At 39.4% G+C, this 24380-nt stretch overlaps 2 protein-coding genes across 3 annotated transcripts; one reads left to right on the plus strand and one right to left on the minus strand.

The window, feature by feature from the left end:
• Positions 1-14119: 14119 nt before the first annotated feature.
• Positions 14120-18382, minus strand: cldn1 (claudin 1). Its single transcript, XM_039816257.1, has 4 exons — positions 18019-18382; positions 16053-16217; positions 15731-15815; positions 14120-14563 (listed from the first exon to the last, which is right to left on the minus strand). The coding sequence occupies exons 1-4, from the start codon at positions 18239-18241 to the stop codon at positions 14401-14403; spliced, it is 636 nt and encodes a 211-aa protein (XP_039672191.1). The 5' UTR covers positions 18242-18382; the 3' UTR covers positions 14120-14400.
• A 1394-nt stretch (positions 18383-19776) lies between these two features.
• On the plus strand, positions 19777-22185 carry zgc:153913 (carboxypeptidase N subunit 2). Of its 2 annotated transcripts, none has more exons than XM_039816260.1 (2): positions 19777-20056; positions 20154-22185. In XM_039816260.1, the coding sequence occupies exon 2, from the start codon at positions 20184-20186 to the stop codon at positions 21747-21749; it is 1566 nt and encodes a 521-aa protein (XP_039672194.1). In that variant the 5' UTR covers positions 19777-20056; positions 20154-20183; the 3' UTR covers positions 21750-22185. The 2 variants fall into 2 exon arrangements, with proteins under 2 accessions (XP_039672194.1, XP_039672192.1); XM_039816258.1 differs by having other exon boundaries at positions 19780-20056; positions 20178-22185.
• Positions 22186-24380: the final 2195 nt, after the last annotated feature.

Consider the following 24380-nt stretch of genomic DNA (forward strand, 5'->3'; position numbering starts at 1 on the left):
TAAAGTGACTATATGTAACCTTTTTATGTTTCTGAAGCTCTATCATTTTTCATACAATGGTCTTAAATGGCCTGTAACAAACAGCAAACAAGACTTACATTGAAAAGAACGCCATTTGTATATATTTTTTTAGTAAGGCCTCTGCCCGGGTTTGATTTTTCCCGCGAAGTCACAGAATGATTTGCGGCAGATAGATGGCGCTACAGTAACACATTCTGATGGGTCACAGATTTCTTTGGAACACTTGAAAAGCCTGTGATAGCGTATCCAGCCAGTTGAGCCAGGTAAAAGGAAGCAGGCGATTTCTTTGTTTAGGCCTTATGGTATTTTAATGTTATTTAGAAGTTATCAGTTGTAGTTATGGCTGATACTGGGGCAGGGCCATCACAGGAAAGAAGGAAATTGAACAACTAAATGCTAAAAGGGGAAAGTGAAAGCCAACAGGCGATAATGCGAGTCACACTCGGTAGAGCTTAGATCGGGCCCAAAAAATCAAGCCCGACCTGCCCGTGCACGTTGTGTACGAGCCCGGTCCGGCCCGACACCTTAACTGTAATTCTGAGCCCGAGCCCGATTTAAAACTGACATTTTAATACATGGGCTGTTATAACTGACGTACTCAACTACAATTCTGAGATGTTGGAACTACAGAAATCTGTTTAGAATTATCTTAATAAATACCGGTAATGCAACAAGGACGAAGCCTGTTAACTGCGTTGTTTATTTATTCAGAAACTCTAACTCTCAGTCGGGCTATCAACAGATGGAGACAATTACGAGATTGTAAATTATTCAAAACTCACCCTGAATTGGCCCTCAGATATGTAATATGTCCCTTTCATTCATAAAATAACTTTACAATGTGCAATGTGGTTGTATGTCAGTAGCCAACATTAAATTACGTCCCCTTCCATTTAGCGTGGACATTTTAGTCCTTTTCAGTCCGTGTTTGTGTTAGCCTACTCTTTTCTCTCCCCTTGTCCCCCTGTACCTGTGTAAAGCGTCTGTGGGTTTCATGAAATGTGCTATATTAATCTGAGTTATTAAAGAGTTGGTTGCTACAACAAACTATTATTGCTTTGGCTCGTGACACAGAGACAGTGATAACGTTATCCAGTTTAGCTCATGAGACATCCAAAGTAGGCTAAGTTACTGAATGCAACACTTGAAATGCAACAATGAATCTGAAACTTATTCTTTTATAGTAAATGAATGATTTTTCTGTCTGAGCAAAACATTAATTGCAGCTAGACAACCTCCCCATAACGCTAACTCAGTAATACAGTTGGAAAAAAGGCACAATAAAGAAAAAAACTATACAACAGCAGGTGCAATAAAACACTACCACTTTTGTCCAAAGCAGCCGCTAAAATCAACACAAACTTAAATGCACAAACCCCTTTAGCAACTTCCCTAGTTATAATAGAGACAATCCTGTCCAACCTGATTGTAGGCTGAAGCTCCTAATCTGCCTTAAGAGAGCAAATGAGACACAATGTGCTTTACTGCATTCTAACGTGACAACTGAGCAAACATGCAAAGCAATGAGTATTTTATCGCTAACGCCTTAACACTCAAGTTTCTGTTGCACTCATGCACTTGCTATGTTTTTACACATAAAACTCATCTGTTTTTTTTGGTTGAAAGAACAATTTCACTGCTTTACTTTGTCAGGGTTGGGAACAGAACTCAGGCGCAGACTGGAGTTGGTGCAAAAGAATCTTGTTTATTGAGATAGTGAGGGTGAGCTGGCAGTGGGGAGTGCTGGGTCCGAATAGGGCTGGGCTGGCAGTCGAGGTGCTGGGTCCGAAAATGGCCGGGCTGGGAGATGATCTTGAAGATGGGTTATTTCTGGAACACAGAGCAGACAGGTCAGAACAAGAACAGGAAACTAGATTTGGAACAACTAACAAAGGCTGGCGAAATAGCATACTGGTAGTAAGAAACGCTCTGGCAGGGAGAGGAAAGTCAGACTGGTCTTTAAAGGTAGATGATGAAGCTGATGAATGGCAGGTGTACTGATTTGGAATGGGTGTCAGGTGTGGGGAGAATCAACTGGGGGGGGGCACTGCAGCATAGTGTTGGTGGTAAGTTAGCGCTAGTTGGCTCCTGGCAGATTTGTCTCGATCAACTCTCATTGTTGCATTTTCTCAATGTTATCTATGGTTTTAGGTGTGTATAAAATCTTCAAACTAAATGTGTTTCTTGACGAGAATTGAACTTTTAATTCTTAAGAACAAGCTCGGGTGGATTTTTAAGTCTTCAAAGTCTCTGACATTGACATTGAAGACTGCAGTAGATGATGTATGACGTTGTTAGTCTCTACCAACTCCTGCGGGAAGTATCTGTCTCTTTAGCTGCTTAATGTTCCAATTTGCTCACCAGCTAGTCACTAACCGTGTCTGTCAGCTGTTTGGTGCTTAGCAGGTTGTGTACAGTTGGCTTATCAGAGATTTTTTAATGAAAACAGCTGCCTTCTGCTGCTGGAAATGCCGCTGATGAGAGCGTCAAGAATGAACCAAAACAGTAACGCTGTGGTCTGTATGACCAAAACAATGAGCGTAAAAAAGCTAAAACGCCCCATAGTGCTGAGGAGAACAGCAGTTTGGTGTTAATAGCCTCTTTCCGACCAAGTAGTTACAGGAACGTAGTTATGGGAACAGTCCACTTCTAAACAGTTCTACTAACTACTCTCCCCCAAAACCGGTTTTGCCATTTGCATTCACACTGTCCAAGTGGCCATAGGAACTGACCTTTTGTTATTATAACGCAGCCATCCAACCACCACTATGCATAAAAGGGAAAAGACCCTGCCCTGAAGTAGGAGCTGAAAGAGTTACAGGAACTGTGGCCAAGTTGTGGCCAACTTAATAATCCCCAAATTGGTCCAGTCGGAACACGAGAAAAAAAGGGTTCTAGGAACGTCATGTTCTAGGAACTGCAAAAATCCCTCCGGTCGGAAAGCGGCTATAGTTACACAGTCATTTGATCCATTTTAATATAAAATTATTATAGCAGTTTAAACCGTAGAGGTATTGTTTTTCTGAACATGCATCAGATTAAAATGGCAGCACTATATTTTATATAAACAATATTTTTGTGTCCTCAGCATAAAATACAAATGAATGTATTGTCTCCTTATTTGAAATTATGAATGTGCATGAACATCTTATCCTTTATTCTGTTGCATAAAAGTAAAAATAAAATATGTTGGGGGAACATTAACTATAGAGGATCTCCCTCATAAAAAGTTATTGAACTGAACTAGACTCCAAAAACTATGGGCATTTATTAAAGAAGCCTTACGCAAGTGTGTGTTTCCACAGAGAAATCCAGACAGCGTTTGGATGTTAGAGAAAGTAGTAGTAGTGGGAGTCTCACTGACCATGACATCACATCTCAACAGGCTCACAGATTTTCATTAATCTCCCCTCAAAGTGAGCCGTTGGCTTTGTATCCCCTAATGCTTGCAGGTATTGCTTAACACAAGTTCCATCCAGTGTGTCATGCTGCATGTGTGTGGTCTCCTAATGCAATATCTCCACTGGCTCTGCAGAACCAGCAAGACAGGCTGCCAGCACAGCAGCAACCACTTAGATGTTTCCACAAAAGGATGAATCACTTTCGAATGAACACTTAGTGACACGTGGCTTAAAGGCCAAGATTAGCCTTAGCAACCACCGCTCTCTGGGGTCCATAATCAATGCTGGGGAACGAACACCATGCTGTTTACAGGAGCTGTCTCCCCTGATCGTCCTGTCCACAGCCCGGAAGGAGCAACCAGTAACCAACACAAATTAGGACAGTCAGATGAGCTCACAGACATTTTGGGAAATAGGGAAATACACTTATTACGCTTTTGTTTTTGAGAGTTAGATGAGAAGATCAATACATACTCCACTCTACCACAAGCTAATTGTTAGCTTAGTCTATCAAAAAGACTGGAAACGAGGAAAAAATAAAGGCGTAAATTAAAAAGTGTCCTTATTTGTGCAATTGATCAGTGGTATATTCTGTACATGGAAGATATGGTGTTGTGTGTTGTGATCTGTGTCATGTTGTGATGTGAGCAAATTCATATGCTGGAAAAGTTCAATGAAAAGATTAAAAAATAAATGAGAGCGGTATTGATCTTATCATCTAACTGTCAAGAACATAAATAAGCGTATTTTCCAAAATGTTCCATTTACTGAATTCCTTCTTTTTTTTTTAAGTTATCTTCTGTAGTCTTTAGAGACATACACTTTAAAGTGAGTTTCCCTGAGGCATACTGGAGGTGGATGGAGTCAAATCAAAGCTTCAGATACAGATAGAACATTTTGGAAAATTTCAGACTTAAGTAACAGCAGCAGTGTGCTCACAGCTTCCTGTTGTCATCTTCCTGTGATTTCCTGTCTGTCCTCTGAGTGACACTCACATGTTCCTTGTAAATTAAATCAGACGGGAACACTGCGTACACACTGTGCCCGGCTTGAATTGAGATGTTATAAGCTTCCCGTGACTACTTTAGAACTAATTGTAATTGATAGTTTTGTCTGTAGAATTCTTTTCATTAGCAGCAGCCTTGTTAGAGGCTCTGTGTTCACAGACGACCACACTGAAAAAGAGGAGATGGTGAATGGTTAATTTACAAATTCCCGGGCCCGCTGAGTCGAGGAGTAAACCTCTGTATGTGGGCGCCCGCTCTACCAACTGAGCTATCTGGACACCCAAGTATCTATGCTTTGATACTTTTTCAATAACACGGGTTTAAAACGATACAATCTCTGTTAAAGTGCCCTTTTTTTCGCTTGAGCACCTGCCACCCAAAATGTCTGTGCACATCCCTGACTCTTTCAAACTGCGTATGGCATGTGAGTGTGTTTCATGCTATGCTTAGGGAAAATATTACTTAAAGTGGCTCCCTTCATTTTTTAACCCTTTCCCCTTTTTTTGCCGGGGCCTTTTTTTTCTTTTTTTTTCCTTTTTTTTTTTTTTTTTTTTTTTTTTACATTTTTTTTTCTGCCCCTGATTTTTTCTTATTTTAACTCATTGGGTTTTATTATGTGAATGTGCAGTCTACAGGGTGCAGATCATGAAGCTCTCATCCAGGGACTCTCCATTAAGGAGACCACAGTGGGAATTATTGTCATCAAAGATCTGGATGCCAGTGTATAAACCAGCGAACAACTGTCCTCAAGGGCAAGATGGTGTTGCAATATTTGGATAACTGCATTTGTGCCTGCCATTTTGTTTGAACCTAAACTACCCTCCTGAACTCATGTACACCTTGAAAGCCCTCCAGTAGGTTGTCATGGAGCTGGAAAGCAACACTCTCCAGAATCATTATTGTACTGTTACCAATTGGTAATGGCTCCCTCCATTGCACTGATCATGGACTCTTTGTGTTTGGCACGCTAAAAGCTTTGGACATGCACTTTAGTTCACTACACATGGATTTGGACATGGTCTTTTGCATGTCACATCCCTCCTGCTTTTCAAAGTTTTCTTTTTTGTTGTTCCTTTTAGACATGTGGTGTTCCTCTTAGCTCTTAACATTGGTGGATGTTAATTTTGCTCTCCTGATATTGTCTTTACTACTGCTTTACTAACTGCTTTTGCTACACTTTATATATGCATCTCCTGCACCCAAAAGTGCCGAGAGGGATTGATTTAGACACTTACTTATGCCACATTACGCATTTACTTAAGCTTTACCATGTAATTTGTTCAATTTTCCATGGAACGCAAGCTGAATGATTATCTGTAACCTCCTTCTAATCTCTCAGGGGCCAGAACATGACTATTTGACCTGTGCAGCACTGATGTAAGTTCCACTATTATGGCTTTTGTAATTGACAAGATTTAAAATGTCACAACCAATGTGCTTGCACAATGGAAACAGCAATTAGTTTTTAGTTTTAAAGTCACTTTTTTTTTACACTGGTTGAAGAAGTATTAGATCCTTTACATAAGCAAAGGTTATCATTATTATTAATTACAAGCACAATCGAAATTGTTCTTTCGTAAAAGTACAGCAAGTACAATTATTACCAGCAGAATGTACTTAAAAGCATACAATTTATATTATATATTATGTGATTGGATAATTATTATGGTTCATTAACATGTACTGTAAGCATCACTTTAATGTTGTGGCTGGTTGAGATGAAACTATTCATTTTAGATATTGTTGACTAGTTCAATTTACTGTATGACAATGTAATTTATTTGATATACTCATTATGCTGTAGGAGTCTGTCAGATAAATGTAGTGTTCATAAAAAGTTCATTTCCTCAGGTGTAGTGTAGTGTCATATCACTATTGGGCAGTATAAAATCTAAATACTCAAGTAGAGTACAAGTACCTCAGAATTGTACTTAAAGGTCCAGTGTGTAACATGTTTAGTTGTTCATTATCAAAATCTGTGTCGCTCCATATTCATGCGCCATCTTGAAATACGTTAGCCGGTAAGGGACATACAGGACATACTGCTCCGCTTTTGTGTTTTCGCTGTCACATGATAAACTCACAGGTGCTGCTAATGCTGCTAATGGGTATCGTCACTTCCCAGCCCCGGCAAGTTCGAAGAGGGAAACATGGAGGACCACACGTATTCAAAATCCAAACAGGATTCTTGAAAAGAAAAAGGATATTGAAAAGAGCAAGAGACCGTTTTTTTTAGAAGCGTGAAGGCTACCGTAGCTGTAATACGTACTTTGAACTGCGTGGTGCGAGAGAGTTGATTGCGATATATGATCTCAACGCTAGATGGGAGAAATTCCTACACATTGGACCTTTAAGTACAGTACTTGAGTAAATGTACTTCCACCACTGAATTTTAAGGGGATTCTCAGGATATTTCACTAACAGTCAGCACCACAGCTTGTACAATGGAGCTTTATTGCTTTTTTCACAGGTCCTTGTGCAACAGGGAGCAGATCTCTTCACATGGAACACACTTGTCTTTTTCTGTCAAGAGTTCCTTCATATTTCAAGGCAGAATGACAATAGGAATTGCCAAAAGTGCCAAGAGCACTTCATAGGCTGTTTAAATATCTATTAAAACTCAACAAGTGGTGGAAATCCAGCATTTTGACTGGACTGAATTGCTTCGATTCAGACTTCTGTGACAAAGGAAACCTCTATATCAGGATGTTTATGTAACACACTGATGTAGTTCTTTTTCAATGTGAGTGCCACAGCTGTGACCAGAGTGTCATGAAGGAGTGTGTGTGTGTGTGTGTGTGTGTGTGTGTGTGTTCTTATGTTTTGGTGTGCATACATTTTAGTATGATATCATACGAACCTGTTCATGAGAATGCGTTGCAGCGACTGTCAGATAGCACAAGGTAATGCTGTTGGTCAGGCCAAGTCGTTACACACACGTTGTTTTGTAACCAGTTTGCAAAAGCAAGTCTTTTAACCCTCAGACCATCTCCCCTGTCATCATTTTAGGGCTCTCAGATTGTTAGTTTTCCTGGAAAATTGATGTTTTATTATTAATATTATTATTTCATTTTCAATATTCTGCTCTAAAACGGGTGAAATGTCACTCCTAACTCCCTCTGTGGCCTGATGAGTGTGTGGACAGACACTCTTCCTCCAATACATATAACGGCCACAATAGGTTTTTTACTTACTTAAAGTCTCCATCAGTTCCTCAGCGGCCCCTGTCTCTCCCAACACTCTCTGGCATTTTATGAAACATCAAAAACTGCTGCTTGCTGCTGATGGAAACATGGTTGTTGAAAACAGCAGGTGTTTTGCATGGAGCATATCCTAATCTATTTCACTTATGAACCTCTAAAAGCAACAGCCGCCCCTAAGTGGAAGTTGACATGATCCCATGCTGGCTTCCCACTGCTGAGCATTGCCAATTATTTTTTCAATTTTTTTTTTTTGGAACTTCTTTTTATTTTCTTTATAATCAAACTTTACAGTCAACTGTTCAGAGACAGAATACAGGCATACATGTCTTAGGGGGTCATTCCATGGATTTCAGCATCCTCTTACTGTAACATCCACTCATAGTTAACAGGGATGAGCGACATTCATCGAGCAACACAGGGAAGAGATAAATGTAAACAATTTGAAACATTGCCATTTATTAGACTTCTCTGCTGTGTTTTTCCTGCACACCACCCTTTAACTGCAATATTCAGAAATTCAGACTAATAGGCACATTTGGAACACTTTATTCAAATGTATATGCAATACAGCAGCAATTATAGGAAATACTAAATACAAAAAAAAAAAAAAATCCACAAGCCACCAGCTCACAATAGTGAGAGTGCTAAAGTCAGCCTGTGTCTGTAACAGAGATGTCTTTTCTGGCTTTCCGTGTCTCATGATCAGAACCATGTGTCCGCCACGTGGAGAGTTTGCTGTATTTGTTAAGGCTTAGGGAGAAACATTTCAATATCTTTCTGGGGGATGAGCTCACACTGAGTAACACCACATAGAACACAATATATGTGGTGGTTAAGAAATATACCGGATGCTACATGTGGATACGAATAATTTCAAATTATGTCTGGGATGCTGGTAGAGTTCTATTTATTACACAGTTTACATTGAAAGAAAACAAAACAAATAAAACAAAAAAAAAAACAATGAATCTGATAAATGAATGCCATGGATTGTTTGTTTAAAATAAATAATAAATGGAAATAATTGGTGTTGAAAAAGAAAAAAAAGAAAAGTCAAGGCGAAAAAAGAGCAAAGAAAAATCCCCACTCTTCATTAGATGGGAGGAGGCAGGGAGCCAGAGCAGCGACGCCTGGCAGTGTCTTTGTGTTTAAATCACTTACATCCATATCTTGGCTGTGCTGCACTGGATATTTTGGAGACACGAGATATCCAAAATCTGCAACTGCCAAAGTGAGAGAGAATGTGGTCAAATAGTCATGAGAAACAAGGAGAGGGAAATTTGCAAAATGTTTTGCAGTTGAAAGTTGAGTTAGGTCAACCCCTCACTCAACTTTCTACTTCACTGAGATTCATGTAAATGTTCGACTACAAAGGCCTTGAGTTTGTTGTTGCTGACTTGAATAGGTTTATGTGATTTAATTAAAAAAATATATATATATTTTTGTTTCACTGCACATTGCTGCAGCTTCTCTTTCATCCTGTGTGAGTGAGGCATTTCACTTCTGTTCCATCTTTGTTGGGAGTCGCACATGCGCAGTACCTAGGTAAGCACTGCTAGCCAGTCAGAAGCAGAGTATGAGGGCATGCCACGCTAGCAGCTAGGCGAGCATTATAACGTGTGTTACAAAGTGAAGCATATTCATCACAGAAGTAAAGGCTGGACTACAATAGAGCTGTTTGGAGCAGTGTTTTCTGTTGGAGATGGTAAGTGCCTTTGGGGTGGACTTTGGGCTTTTTCACTTTGTAAACCTATAACATGCACAACAAAAGATATATAACACAATAAAGGAAAGGGAAAAGCCAAAAAGCATAATATGCACACTTTAACTTAACATTGGATTACAATATGACAATAATTATCAACTTTTATCAAGAATTTTAATTACATATGTGCATCACAAGCATCACACACTGTACATACGTCTCCCTCTTCCTCATGAGGTGCAGCGAGTGGAGACATTAAAACCACTGTTTACCCCTGACAAATATGGAGGAGGAGGCCATGGTTCCCATGGAGACACTCATCTGTTTTGTACAGAAAGTGATCCAGGTGTTGGAGCAGGTCAGCTGTGTCTGAATAAGTGTTATTGAACTGTGAGCTGCACCGCTATGAGTTGCAATGAGAGTTAATTAAGTAGAACTGACGCACACACATCCATATTACGTTCATACACAAACACACACACACACACACACACACACACACACACACACACACACACACACATACTTGGTACACAGCCACACACAAGAAAGATTTAGACTTCCTGCCGAGTTGAATGAAAAAACCTCTAAGTTAAGCTGATCTCATTAAGTTAAGCTCCACGGATCATCTGGCCTGGGTGTATATCTGTGTCCCTGTTTGCACTGTTCTGTGTGTGTGTGTGTGTGTGTGTGTGTGAATCAATTCCACTCATCAGGGCAATAAATGCACAAGCAAAGACTTATTACTAAGAGAAAATATATTCAAAATATCCAAAGCGCAGTAATAATCCTGACAAGTGAGTCAGCAGTCAGGTTGTTTTCTTTTCTGTCTAGTGTATGCAGCAGTGGAACCCCTGAGGTGAACATGAGATAAATTACATCAGTGGGACAGAGGGGCAGTTCTTATAGTGTATTTAATATGTCACAGACAGGTTCTTCTTTTTTTTATATCATAAAAAATCATATGGACTAATCAAACTGGCCACTGCAATAAACTGCTCCACATTCACAATATAATATGATAAGAGGTCCCAGACTGTCTCTGGGTAACAGGCAGTGCTTCTGTGGTGTCTCAGCTACTGAGTGCAGAGTGGATCAATAGATCAGGAAGCTACTGTGCTTTGCAGCTTTCACTGGGGGATCTCTGCCCACACTGCAGGAGGTTATACTGACAGAGTTTAAAATCAAGTGAGAGGGGACCTCTGCTGGTTGGCCACTGGAAAACTTTGCTCTAATAAACAGCGGTGGAAGACGTATTGTCAGCATGTCATTAAGTACAGTAAGTCAGTAAGTAAGTCAACTATATTTCTAAAGCACCTTTCAGAAGAACCAGTGTTACAAGGTGCTGTACAGTGCAACGTTGAATAAAAATGGACAGTTAAACGGGAGGTGACAGTACAGTATTATCCAGTTAACACAAATCTTCATTATATGTCCCTTATGTGATTATTTTAAATAGGTAACACTTCACTGCGATTCAGACTGTGGTAGCACACAGTTATTTCTATATCTCTCTATACAAAAGTGGTAACATTCTTGATCCAAAGGGAGAGTCAGTGTAGCCTACAGTAACTTTAGTCATTGTAAAATTGTAACAACAAGGTTTGGATTTCTGCAGTGTGAGATAAAGCTGATCTCTAGCGTTGACGGTAGATGAGTACGTCACTTCATTCAGTACTTTCAGCATGGGTGATTTTAGACTGTTTGTAGGGGGGCTCAAACCCGCCCGTTTGGCTGAGTCTCTATCTAATCTGTCAGAGGGAGAGCAGGAGTGCGGTTGTAAAGTTTAACGTATCCGTGTCACATTTTAATTAGGGTCTGATCCTAGAATCGCCCCTGATTTTCAGGATGTTTTTTTTTTGTAACATTCAAGAGGCCACCGACGATACTGGAAAACAGAAATGATTTTCGCAGCAGCAGTTCAGTTTTCTGTTTTTCTGATTTTGTACCCGCTCATTGATTTTCCTGTAATGTCTGGCAGCTGCACTCTGCTGATTACCGCAGTTTGAGTTAGAGTTTGGTCCAGATCCAGAGCCAATAATAGGGGGGAAGCCCCTGAGTTAAGTGCTTTTCTGTTGTTGCACTTCATTAGTCTGAACGTCTAAATGTTTTACAAAGATCATAAAAGTGTCATTCTGAATGGGTTTTACTGCAGCATATCCTCATATTTCATGGGCCATTTGCTGGAATGCAAATTAAACATAAAATAGCATTGGTGCTGCAGATTACCATACAAACATGCCTTCAGTATTTTCTGCTTGGAGCAGCTGTGTATATAGTAGGCCTAACTTTGGGCAAATAGCATATGAGTAATTATGTTCATTTAGGAATGTTCTTAAGGCTCTCTGGGGGTAAAGTGCGCAGAAGAACAAAGGTCAAATGGAGTACATGTTGTAGGTCACTGCAGTTTATTGTTTGCATACTTCTTTTACTCCTTAGACCTCGTAGTCTCCTACTCCAAGAATCCCAAACATGTATATTTAAGATGCTCTGACTCTCCTCGTTACCCTGACCAGCAACAGTGCAACAACAGAAGAGCCTATTGTTTTTGGACCACCAGCTTTTAAAGCTTTGTTAAGTAGAGCGAGAGTCAGAGCCATATAGATTATATAAATTCGAAATGGTTCACAAAGTAGAAGCGTAACAGTTCAGAGAAATATAATATATATCTCAGAACAAACCTCATAATCTCATTATCTGTCTGTAATTTTTGTCTAACATGTCATTGATGGTGTTGATAATAGCTTTTATGTGTATACCTTTCATATTACATTATATATTTATTTCATTGGTGTTCTGTAATTTCCTGAGTTTCATGTCAGGTGTTGAGAATTTGATCCAAAAGTTGGCCTCTGTGGTCCTCTGGTGGCCACACACGATCACTTTTCACTTGCTTACAAAGTTTACACTTTATTTTTTCTCTCTTGTAATTTTCTGAAATTTACGTAGAAGAATCATATAAAGGATGGATATGTTCTATAAAGGATATAACATTGTTTAACACTGCACTTTGAATAATATATTTACATTGTAGCTTGTATTTTTAAATTTTGTAAATCTTCTTTAAGTGCTTTTCAATTCACTCTTTATGAATATGAATGTCATTTTGGTGTACATCAAAATGATAAAGCAGTGTCATTTACAGTTAGATGAGCCTAGATTCGAAATATGAGAACTTCAATGGGATCAGCTGCATTATGCTAAAATCCCACAGAAATGCATTTAGAAAAGGCATACCACAAAAACAGACAAAAGAAAGTCTTTTATAGTCATGGTCAGCATCTTAACCCCTAAGGTATGAGGACACCACAACAACAGGAATTCTTAACTTCAAGATTAAAGATGTTATTAATATTACCATGAAGTCTACTTAATGTAAAAGCACATATCTTAAAGGATTATTTTGCTTTTCCTTTGATTTGTATTCACCTCTCCCATTGCTCCAACATGAGTTTCTATCATCATATTTCTGTCTCTGGAGAAGAGACCATGTACACTGTGCTGTGCTGTACAGTGACCACTGGGTGCTTGTTTCTCATGAAGAAATACAATCTTTTGTTCAATCTACTGTTGCACAAAGCAACTCGGAATAAAATAAGCAAGAGGGTGCTGGTTGCATTTTGAAATTATTTTGAAATTATTTTGAAATTATTGTGGCACATAACCAGCAAATATGTCAAATAAGTAACTGCAGTATTTCTAACACACAGTTTTTCTATATGAATTTTGAACAGTAAATAATGTAATATGGAGGATCATCCTCCTGGTGGTCCAGGCTTTTAAGGCGCTGACCATGACCATGTAACTGTAAGAAATCGTGGTTTGTGTCCAGATGGGGACCTTTGCTATGTGTCTTTCTCCATCTTAGTTGCGTATTTTGTATTGTCTTTGTTGTTTGTCCTTTTTGGATAAACAAGTTAAATATAAACTTTTTATTTATGACCCGTCGTACAGCTCCCTGGTGTTTGAGCAGCAGACTGGAGGATTACCAGATGGTGGCGCTCTCTGCTGCAGAATCACCGCGCAGTGTGTGTTGTAAGTGGCACAATGGAGACAACTGTGTGTTCATAAAGTGGATAAAACAAAAGATAAAATCATGTTGTGTGCGTGTACTGGTGGGATGGGAATGTTAAAAATGCTCTATCATTCTTCCATATGGAGAATCACACAGTTTGAGGTGTTAGGTGTGTATACATGATTTGAAAACTGGATGCATAAACTCTCATGACAACACTGCGAAGAGGCATGTTGGGACAGGAGCCGGCTGTTTGAGGTATGCCTGTCAGGAGCCACTCCCTGGCCTTTGATTTAGTTTTGTCTTCCCTGAGGCAACACATTTCTGCAGCCATCACTGCTACATGTTGGGGGGGATGTGCTGTCTTGCATCACTTGCCTAGACACAGGACTACCTTAACTCAGGAACAGTAGCACATAAGCCATGATACCTCTTGTTTTTGTGTCCCTATTTACAGTAGAGCATAGTATTTCTGTTGTATGTCCTCTTATTGTCCAGCTTTTCATGTGAATGTAGGAATGACTGAGCCCTTTTTTTTCTTTTTCTTTTTTAAATAAGTCTATGTATTTTTGATCTGTTTTAAAAACATAACCTAGTAGGGATGAGTGGGCTTGTGTATGAGTCACACAGACAGTGTTGGGAATTTAGGTACCGAGAGATACTAACATATAATTGCTTTTGGGCTTTTATGGTATTGGAACACCAGCCTTGTGTTACACATTAAACAAAACAAAACCTGAATACTATTCAATAACATACAATGTTAGTAAAGTAATGAGGATTTTATTGTAAAAGATATGCAAGAATAAAGGCAAGATTTCAAACAGCAAATAACAAAAATAAAACTGTCACACCCTCAGCAGAGTTATACTCAATGGGTAAAAACTGTTGTCATGGAGTGTATTTACCAACAAATATAAACATATACCAAATATAACACCTGCAAATATACCGTACATGTTGCAATAAAATCCAAATGACATACAGAAGTAAATTCCCTGTAAAGACAGCAATTTTCCTTGAGTGGAGGCTGGATGGAGTGATTGTTCTAGACAAAGTTCTTGTCCGGCTGGCCAGCAGAGCGGGGCGCTGGGTACCGTGGAGATTTCCCTGAGCCCTTGCTGGAGCAGTTGCAGCAGAGGAAGCTTCCTCCTATAATGATGAGAGCGGCAGCTCCCCATCCGACAAACAGGGCACTCCCAAATTCATACCTGTGAATAATTCACACATCACATTGAAACTTATGTGGACAAATTTACAAGCATTGCAAGTCCTCAAGTCCAAATACAAGCTGATTATATTATAATCTGTCTGATTCACAGCAGAAACATTCAAACATCAAAATATGTGTCCAGTTAATTACATTAACATGAAAGAGTATGCTTACAAATGAAAGAAATAGTTAACATTTTGGAAAATCTGCTTACTGGCTTTTATTGCTGAGAGTTAGATATGAAGATTGATACCACTCTCAAGTCTGTACGGTAAATATGAAATTACCACCAGGAGACAGTTATCTTATCTTAGCATACAGACTAGGAACAGAGCCTTAGCCTTGAAGTGTAAAACAACAGTTATGTGCCAGACTTTTTCTTGGCAGACTTCTCTGCTGGTTGCCTGCCATCCTCACGGTAATGTCTCCAGGCTAGCCGTTTTCCCCTGTTTTCTAGTTGTTATGCTAAGTTAAGCTAATCGGCTGCAGGCTAGCTATAGCTTCATATTTACCGTGTATTTTTCCAAAATATCCAAGGATAAAAAGTAACTTTGTACATTTGGTCAAGTACTGTACAATTCTGAGGTACTTTATTATGACTTTGTTAGTGTTTCAGTATACTTTATAGGCCTACTACTCGACTACATTTCTGAGGCATTTTAATTCCACTAGGCCTACATTTATTTGACATATATAGTTACTACTTAGTTTGCAGATTAAGATTTTACAAACAAAATTTATGATCCATTTATAAAATATGATGCTGTGCTATAAATTAAAGTATCTATAACCCAGCAAGTGCTTTTCATTTTGATACTATAAGTACATTTTACAGATAATACTTTCATACTCTGTAACAGGGAAGGATTTTTACTTGTAAGTAAACATATTTTTACAGAGTGGTATTGGTACTTTTACTTAAGTTAAAAAAAAATATGAGTACGTCTTTCACCACTGAAAATATCTTTAAAATGTGTAATACTAAACGATAATTTGGGGAGGGCTGGCAGCCAACAAGTCCTCAAAACCATACAGACTCCTGGCAGGAGAACAACAGCAAAATTGTTTGTTAAGTGTCCGTCCTCCGTGTCATTATGCTGCCAGAGTGATACCTGATAACTGGTGTGAATTCCAAACTAAAAGGGGCAGAGAAGGAGGATCTCACTTTGAATTAGTCGGAGTGAACGGGTCGTAGAATTCCTGGGTTATTCTTTGACCATACCAAGATGTTCCCACCATAGCAAGCACACCTGAAAAACCATGAGCAGAATTTGTTTTTATGTAGTTGCCTTATACAGGTTAAAACGTGCAGGGCTGGGCTGTATTATCTTTATGATCCTACAAATTCACTACAAGCCAAATCATGTTGAAGAATTGTTGCAATATAGTGGTCAAAGCAAAACATACAACAACAAGCCAGATGATGTTCGAGCAGTGTGTGTCCTTGCATGTGTGTGTGTGTGTGTGAGAAGTGAATGGACTCTGACCAGCGATAATGAAGATAACTCCTCCAGCTAGAGCCACTTTGTCCTTCTGCTCCGGTTGTTCAGACATACAGGTGGTGCACCTCATGCCCACCATGTCCAACATGATAGAAATAAAGCACATCATGATGGCGCACAGCATCAGCCCTCGTGTGCCCTGTACGATCCCTGGAGACAAAGACATAGCACAGGATCGCTTGATTTTAGCAGGTTTTATTGAATTTCAGGGCTTGGTGAAGTTATTTATTTAATTGGCTCTGACCTTTGACCTTATAAAGTCAAGTAGAGTACCTCTATTTCGTATGTATCTCAAATAAAGCTTAAACAAAACCTCTCTTTGTTGGATCTCAGTGGTCTTCTTGTTTATAACAGACACAACACAGACAACATGAGTCACATCCAGCTGAGGTATGCTGGAAACATTCCTATCTGATGATGCTGGTATCAGCCTATTATGATATATAACCGTGGTCTTCAACGTTTTTAAGCCAAGGACCCCTTAACTTAAAGAGAGATGAATCAGGGACCCCCTGCTAGGCATGGGCTGGTATGAGATTCTGACGGTATGATAACCTTCAGCAAAAATATCATGGTTTCACAGTATTACGGTATTGCAATTACAACTATAAATGCATTAATTTTGAAATGTCTGGAAAAAAAACATTGTTTTTCTCCATTGAACACAATGTATTTTATTTTTAAACAAACTGCACACTGGCAGGGAGAGGAATTCCTAAACTGCACTTTCTTTCCTTTAAGACTAAAAAACAGCTCATATCTTAGCAACGGTATGACAGAACATTTTTGTGGTTTTGAAACTGTGACTTTTTCAAACCCTGGTATACCTTGAAACCGGTAACCAGCCCATGCCTACCCCCCAAAACATATATTGTATAAAATGAAGTTGCATAAGGAACTGGGCTTACAATAATGTAGGGAATACACATAGAATACTAAGCTATTAAAATAGCCTACTAATTGTTGGCATGATTTTATAAATCATGTTTTAATGTTTAACATACATGTGGCACAGTGAATCCTTAGGATTACCTGTATCTGTGGATGGCCTTAGTGACTACCTTACCTATAGGATAGTAAGCCTATCATCAGTGGGTATTTATATTTGCTAATTATGTTAGATTTTTCAAGACTTTTTAATTTTTGAAAAAACCACGCATTGACTCTGAGGACCCCCTAGGGGTCTTGGACCCCCTTTTGAAGATCTCTGATATAGAAATAAAAAATCCATTTACACAGATACATTTGTATTTGAGATCAAACACCGTCCATAATTTGTATTTCAGTTTGATTTCAAAGAAGTAGAAGTTTCTTTTTGATCAGCCAGGTGCTGGTATTTGACTGACGTGTCTCTGCACGCGAGGGAGCGATGAGGGCACTCTCTTAAACCTCTAGGGAGGTTTGAATGACCAACGAGACTTACACAATCCTGTTTCACAGCACATCAGCTCATGAATCTTAAACTTCTAAGATTGAGAAATCTCATAAATTCATGATTTCAATTTCATGAAGTCACTATCAGAGAAAAAAAAAAGAATGTAACTTTATTGTTTTATAAATGCACTATTCGTTGTCCGATGACACATTTTGTACCCATGCCCATATTTGTTTAGAAGAAATTGATTGAGGACACAATACACTTTAGGCCTAATTGTTGTATGATCACTATGCTGTGTCTGACATGGTATAATAGATAATATGATTGACGATGAGTTGTTGGTCTTTGCAAAGGAATCTTATAAAAGACGTTGCCGGGTTGGTTCGGTGGTAGAGCAGGCGCACATGTACTGAGAGGTTTATGCCTCGACGCAGAGGTCCAGGGTTCGAATCAGACCTGTGACCATGTCTTCCCCCTCTCTCTCCCCTTTCTCACCTAGCTGTCCTGTCAAAAATGAAAGGCCAAAAAATAATCTTAAAAAACAATTAAAACATGATATGTAAACAACATTACCTGGTAGCTGGAGAAGTGAATCATACACTTTACACTGAACTTGACCAGTGCTCTGTGATGCACAGGTCTTCCACAGTCCTTCATACAACGCCTGAGCTGTGATGATGTTGTCTCCTGCATACGATGAAGCTTTCCATTCCACCATGACTGTGGATGCTATCAAGCCAATGAAGCCCAGGAAGGCCAGTGTGAAGCCGAGAAGCTGTATGCCTGTGTTGGCCATCGTTTCACGTCAGAAACTAAAAATGGGAAATGATCAAAGTTAGAAAAGTTCCAAAATCCTTCTCGATGTAGTTCCTGGAGGTTTGGGGTGGTGGATCTGATGCCAAACAGTGCTGTCTACCTGTGCATCCTCAGGGAACACCCCAGAGGAGAGGGAGGATCAAGGAATGCTATCCCCTCCGACTGAGGTTAGGAAGAGCAGGACGACACCTAGTGGAGAACACAGTGAAACAACACAATTTTCATATTTTGTATTTACACTACAGCTGAGGTTGTGCCAGTTTCTGTACATCACAAGTGTGCTGTATTTTTAGAGCAAAATGTATGTGCTGTTATTATATAAATAACAACAACAACAACAATAATAATAATAACAATAATAATAATCATAATAATAATATTTTATCATCATCATCATATATCTATAATAATGTATTGTATTAGATGTATACACCCTTGACTTGACTTAAAGACAAGCTTCATTTGGAAACACTGCTGTTACACCATAAAAAAACATTGAAACCACCCAGTTCTCCTCTTTATGCCTCTCTGGTCCTGTGTTATTGTGCTGTACTGTATGTGAATGTTTTCTTTTTATTATTGTTTTTTTTTATGTGACTGTTTGTTAACTACTCTGCTCTGCTATTTTGACCATAGTATGGTTTTGACCAGCTCTCTCTTGTAAAAGAAGATGTGTCTCAAAAGACTTCTGGGTTAAAGCTATATTGCGTAGTTTCTGTCTCCCCCATGAGGAATTCTAAGTAATGACAACAATACTGTTGGCGTGTCCACATCATATAAGCCTCCCGTGATCACGCACGCCCACCCCTCCTCCACGCAATTGCTAGTAGCCAAGGAGGACACAGAGGATTAAAAAAAACATGATGGAATCTTCAGAAGAGGTAATTATCTTCACTCAAGTTTCTGCACGTAAAAGTCGCCAGACGACACAATCTTCTGAACATAGCCATACTGAGAAATACCGAGAGAGCTGTGGGGAGCTGATAGTTCATTAATATCAAAACATTACGCACTGGGACGGCTGTGGCTCAGTTGTAGACGATCGCCTGCCACTTAGAAGGTTGGTGGTTCGATCCCTGGCCCGGCAGTCCCATGTCAAAGTGCCATTGGGCAAGACACTGTGTCGGAGTGTAAATGTGTGTGAGTGTTTACCTGATGAGCAGGTGACACCTTGTACGGCAGCCTTGGCCACAGCGTATGAATGTTTGTGAATAGTGAATGGTTCCTGTACTATGTAAAAGTGCTTTGAGTAGTCGTTAAGACTAGAAAAGTGCTATATAAAAACAGTCCATTTAGCTTTAAATAAATAAATACAATTAAGTGAATATGATTTTTAGTAGTGGTATCAGTAGTTGTATTATTATTATTATTATTATTATTATTATTATTATTATTATTATTATTAGTAGTAGTAGTAGTAGTAGGGCTTATTTGTATTTGAAAAACAAATAACTGGAATGTGATGAAAGCACATTTCCTCTTGGATTTGTCTTGTATTAGCAAATATTGACTCATCTCTAACAGACTTGTGCTGAAACTAACAAAAATGCTTTCTATTCTACATGTTGCAGCCTATATTATAGCAACCAATAAAAGCCAACTATTTTCTGCACTGTGAGCTCATTTGCTGAATTCAAGAATTGTAAGCAAATGAAACCGTGGCAGGAACTGGCCGCTGACCAAAGGTTTTTGTCTTGCCTAATTCAGACTTGTTGTCGTTTGCACTGTGTGTTAGCTGGCTTGTAGATCCACAGGGAAATTTGTTTCAATGCTACGGGATCCCTGTAACACAGAGGTATGTTGGATTTCATTTATTTAAATGCAAAAGTACCCATTTTTCTCTCTGTGTCAACAAACTGCAACATCAACTTTGATTTCCTTTTAATTCATAGAAACCTTCTTCATGTTTTTGACAGTGAAAAATGGACAAAGAATCTGGCCTGATTCTATTCCTGGTGCTTCTTCTCTGTCACAAAGGCAACACACAGTCACACAGCTCTTGTCCATACACTTGCCAGTGTTTCACTTCAGTCCAGATACTGTGTGCTGATGAACGGATGGCATCTTTACCCATGAACACGTCCAGGCAGGTCAAGGACTTTATTGTAATTCAATCAGCTTTAGCATACCTGTTCCCCCGCACTTTAGAGGAGAGCCCCCAACTGGCCAAGCTTATCTTCCTAAATAATGCACTGCGAAGTGTTAACTCTCAGGCTTTTGAGCATCTGACTGAGCTGCAGGAGTTGGAAATCAGTGGGAACCCCTGGCTGGAACATTTATATTTGGGGACTTTTTCAAAGCAGGGAAACTTGACTAAACTACTGCTTAACTTCAACAAGTTCAAGACCGTGCTTCCTGGCATGTTTGATTCTCTCAAAAAGCTTGAAACACTGCAGATGAAGGGCAATATCATATCAGATCTGCCCCCATTTCTTCTGCTAAACCTCCGCAATCTGCGTGTCCTGGATTTGTCCCAAAATAAGCTCGAAGACGTAAAAAGGGAAACTTTTTCTGGTCCGATGAAACTGGAGATCCTGAAAATTAACAACAACCTCATCAGCAATCTTACATCTGACACGTTCCACAATATTTCTCAGCTGATAGAACTTCACTTGGAGGGGAATAAGATATCAGAACTTGTTGACAATATCTTCTTTGTGTTAACCGAACTGAAGGTGCTGAACCTCCGTGGAAACCTTCTCACAACCTTCAGTGATAACGTGTTTGGATTCGAGGCCTCAAATTTGAAGGAGCTGAACCTAAAGGGAAACAGATTGACTGAGCTGTCCTCTCTAAGCAGTTTGACGTCTCTTACCGACCTAATCTTGTGCTCTAACCAGCTCTCCGACCTTCCTGAGGACCTTTTTAGAAATGTTACAGCCCTGGAGAATGTGGACCTGTCTGAAAACCAGCTCACCCTGCTGCCCGCAATGATCTTCAATGATCTATTCAGAATCAAGGCCATCCACCTACAGAAGAACAACCTGAGCAAGGTGGACACCAATCTGTTTGAGGACCAGGTGCTCATTCAGCAGCTCTACCTGTCTGACAACGAGCTGGAAACTCTCCCACTGGGCCTTTTAGACCCTTTTGTCTTCCAGCACACAGTCAGACTGCACGGGAACCCCTGGAAATGTGACTGCCACATGTTGTACCTGCATGACTGGGTGTTGAGAAACAGCCAAGACGTAGAGATGGTTGAAAGCATGCTCTGCGCGAGCCCCAGCTTTTTGAGAAGACGGCCAGTCGTCTCCATCGACAAGGAACAGCTAGTGTGTCAGGTGTCTAAAGATGACACGCCTGATCTCAGCAGCTGCAGCCTACAATTGTCAAATGACACTGTGATCATCAATTGTAAAGTGGATAAATGCTCTCCACTCACTGTGAAGGTACAGTTTCAGGAGGATGACGACAACATTACGGAGCATGTTTTGAAAAATGAGCCTCAATGTAGGAATGAGACAATGATCGAGATCCCTGTTCAGTAGTTTTTTCTCTTAATCAGACTTTGTTCTCTGTGCAAATACATTCTCTACATTTGGTCTTTCTTCATACAAAGAGAGTCATATTATATGTTCCGACTGTCAAAGTCAATACTGTAAACAAACCTCGAACTCAGCTGCTGATAACCAGCAAACATGCATGCTGCTGAATGATAAGAGGGGTGGATGAACCCTTTTCTTGTAAAGTTCAAAGTTCACCCCATTACTTTTTAAGATCACTGCTAAAAGGATCAGTGAGTAGCATGTTAATTATCTGTTTACATGTTGGTTCTCCAGTAGATGCTTCTGGCTCCCTTGTTTCTGTACACTGTTTGAATATGTCCTTTTATGGCATATCATGTTTTTTGCAGTTTTAAAGAAGTCTTGCAACAGCTGCCAGTGTAAAATGTCAATACAATGTATTATTTGCTTCTTCAAATGATTAGTTTAATTAAAACATTTACAACACTTTGAAAAGACAGGAAACCCAGTCTGTTTGGCAGTGGTGGAGGACGTGTTTAGATCTTTCACTTAAAGGGACAGTTCATCCCAAAATCAAAAATACATATTTTCCCTCTTACCTCCAGTGCTACAGTATTGATCAGTCTAGATTGTTTTGGTGTGAGTTGCCCAGTGTTGGAGATATACACGTCTGCCTTCTCTCCAATATAATGGAACTAGATGACACTCTGCTTGTGGTGCTCAAAGCACCAAAAAATACATTTGAAAAACTTAACAGCAATGTCTCTTTCTAGAAATCACGACCCAGTTACTCAAGATAATTTACAGACTGGGTTGTGAGCAGTTTCATGTAGGAACTATTTTCTTTCCACCATATCCTTTCCATACCACAATATAAATATACTCAAAAGCAATTGAAAATGTTATGTGAGTAAAGTGTGGAAATATTATCAGTTAAATGTACTTAAAAGTAGAAGTAGAATAGCTCTTTTCCTTATTATATAATTATATATTATGCTATTAGATTATTATTACTGATGCATTAATGTGTATGCAGCATTTTAATGTTGTAGTTGGTCAAGTTGAAGCTAATTTCAACTATTTAATATGATGTTGGCTAGTTTATCCATCCATCCATCTTCGTCCGCTTATCCGGTGTCGGGTCGCGGGGGGAGCAGCTCCAGCAGGGGACCCCAAACTTCCCTTTCCCGAGCCACGTTAACCAGCTCCGACTGGGGGATCCCGAGGCGTTCCCAGGCCAGGGTGGAGATATAATCCCTCCACCTAGTCCTGGGTCTTCCCCGAGGCCTCCTCCCAGCTGGACGTGCCTGGAACACCTCCCTAGGGAGGCGCCCAGGGGGCATCCTTACTAGATAATTTTTACAAGATTTAAATTTTTATTGTATATAAAAAATATGTATTTGTATATACAATATATATTGTTCTTTTGCAAAGACAGAACATAAACAGATCACTGGTGTATTACCACAGACAATCAGAAGGTGGCACTGCTGTTATGAAAATAAATTAACGGTGCCACTGGAGATATTTTGATAAACTCAAAACATTTACAAAATAAGAATTGGACAGTCATATATAACAAAACTAATGAGTGGCCATGAGCCACGAGAAAACCTCAAAGTCAGAATAAAGGATTATGCACCACCACTATGCCATACACAGATTATACTGATTATTCTTGTATGTCCTCAGTGCTGTGTAATTTTGGTTGGACTGCAGCATGTGGGACAGCAAATGAACTGAATGTCTTGTCTCAGGTGCCTCATGTAAAGATAGATAAGAAGTTTCATAACAATCAAGTTTAGCAAGACGTTGATAGCCTCTACACACTCATGGTACACCCACACTGGTGTTTTAGGGAGGGGCAACTTTCACCTTTATCATTATTGATGCAATGAGTTTGATAATCTCATTTAATCCTATAGCTGTGCCTGAGCAGCGGTCTAATCAGCCAGAATAGCTGACACCTGAGTTGGTGTGCATGACCTTTGATGCCAGTATTGTCAGCTGAGTTGTCATCTTATCTCACACAAAACTCTCTTGGTTTTTGACTTGTCAAAAATAATAAATCTTAAAACACCCAAGTAACACATTTTGCCAACTTTGTGACAAAAATCTGGCGAATGCAGCTGAACTATCTTCTACATACAAACACGGGAAATAAGAAGTAAATAAGCAATAACTGTGCACGGAGATGGCTAATCACAGTGAGCAACAGAGGAGGGGGAACTCGCTGAGGATGTCCAGTGTAAAGTACAGGTATTAAACAACACACCTTTTTCACAGCACACATTTTGTCTTGTCATCTAAGGAAAAGCACACATGGATGTAATAACACAAATTAAGTGTCCCAATAAGAAAGCACACCCCAACCAGGTCCCTGGAACCGGCACACCTACCTTTAATGCAATCGTTATTTATGTTATTAATTACACCTGTGCTGTTCCTGTAGTGACAGTTAGAGTTCTTCAACCTGTTTTGGCTTGTGACTCTCCAAAATGAAGCAATATCTGCTTGTGACCACTCGTCACAGGTTGAATGTCTTTCATCAAACCGTGAAAGTTCCCTACTCGTATTATTTTATCTGAATGTTTTTAGAGGTTATTAGAGGCCTGAAGTTTTTTTTCTTTCTTATTTCACAGCTTGTTAATTACG

Source organism: Perca fluviatilis, chromosome 11 (assembly GCF_010015445.1).
Source record: "Perca fluviatilis chromosome 11, GENO_Pfluv_1.0, whole genome shotgun sequence".
Taxonomy (NCBI): Eukaryota; Metazoa; Chordata; class Actinopteri; order Perciformes; family Percidae; genus Perca; species Perca fluviatilis.

Coding starts and splice junctions, on each gene's coding strand:
- cldn1 (XM_039816257.1), bottom strand. CDS start 18,241: ATGGCCAACACAGGCATACAGCTTCTCGGCTTCACACTGGCCTTCCTG. Junction 16,218..18,018: donor TTCACTTCTCCAGCTACCAG/GTAATGTTGTTT, acceptor CTTTGTCTCCAG/GGATCGTACAGGGCACACGA. Junction 15,816..16,052: donor AGTTATCTTCATTATCGCTG/GTCAGAGTCCAT, acceptor ATGGTTTTTCAG/GTGTGCTTGCTATGGTGGGA.
- zgc:153913 (XM_039816260.1), top strand. CDS start 20,184: ATGGACAAAGAATCTGGCCTGATTCTATTCCTGGTGCTTCTTCTCTGT.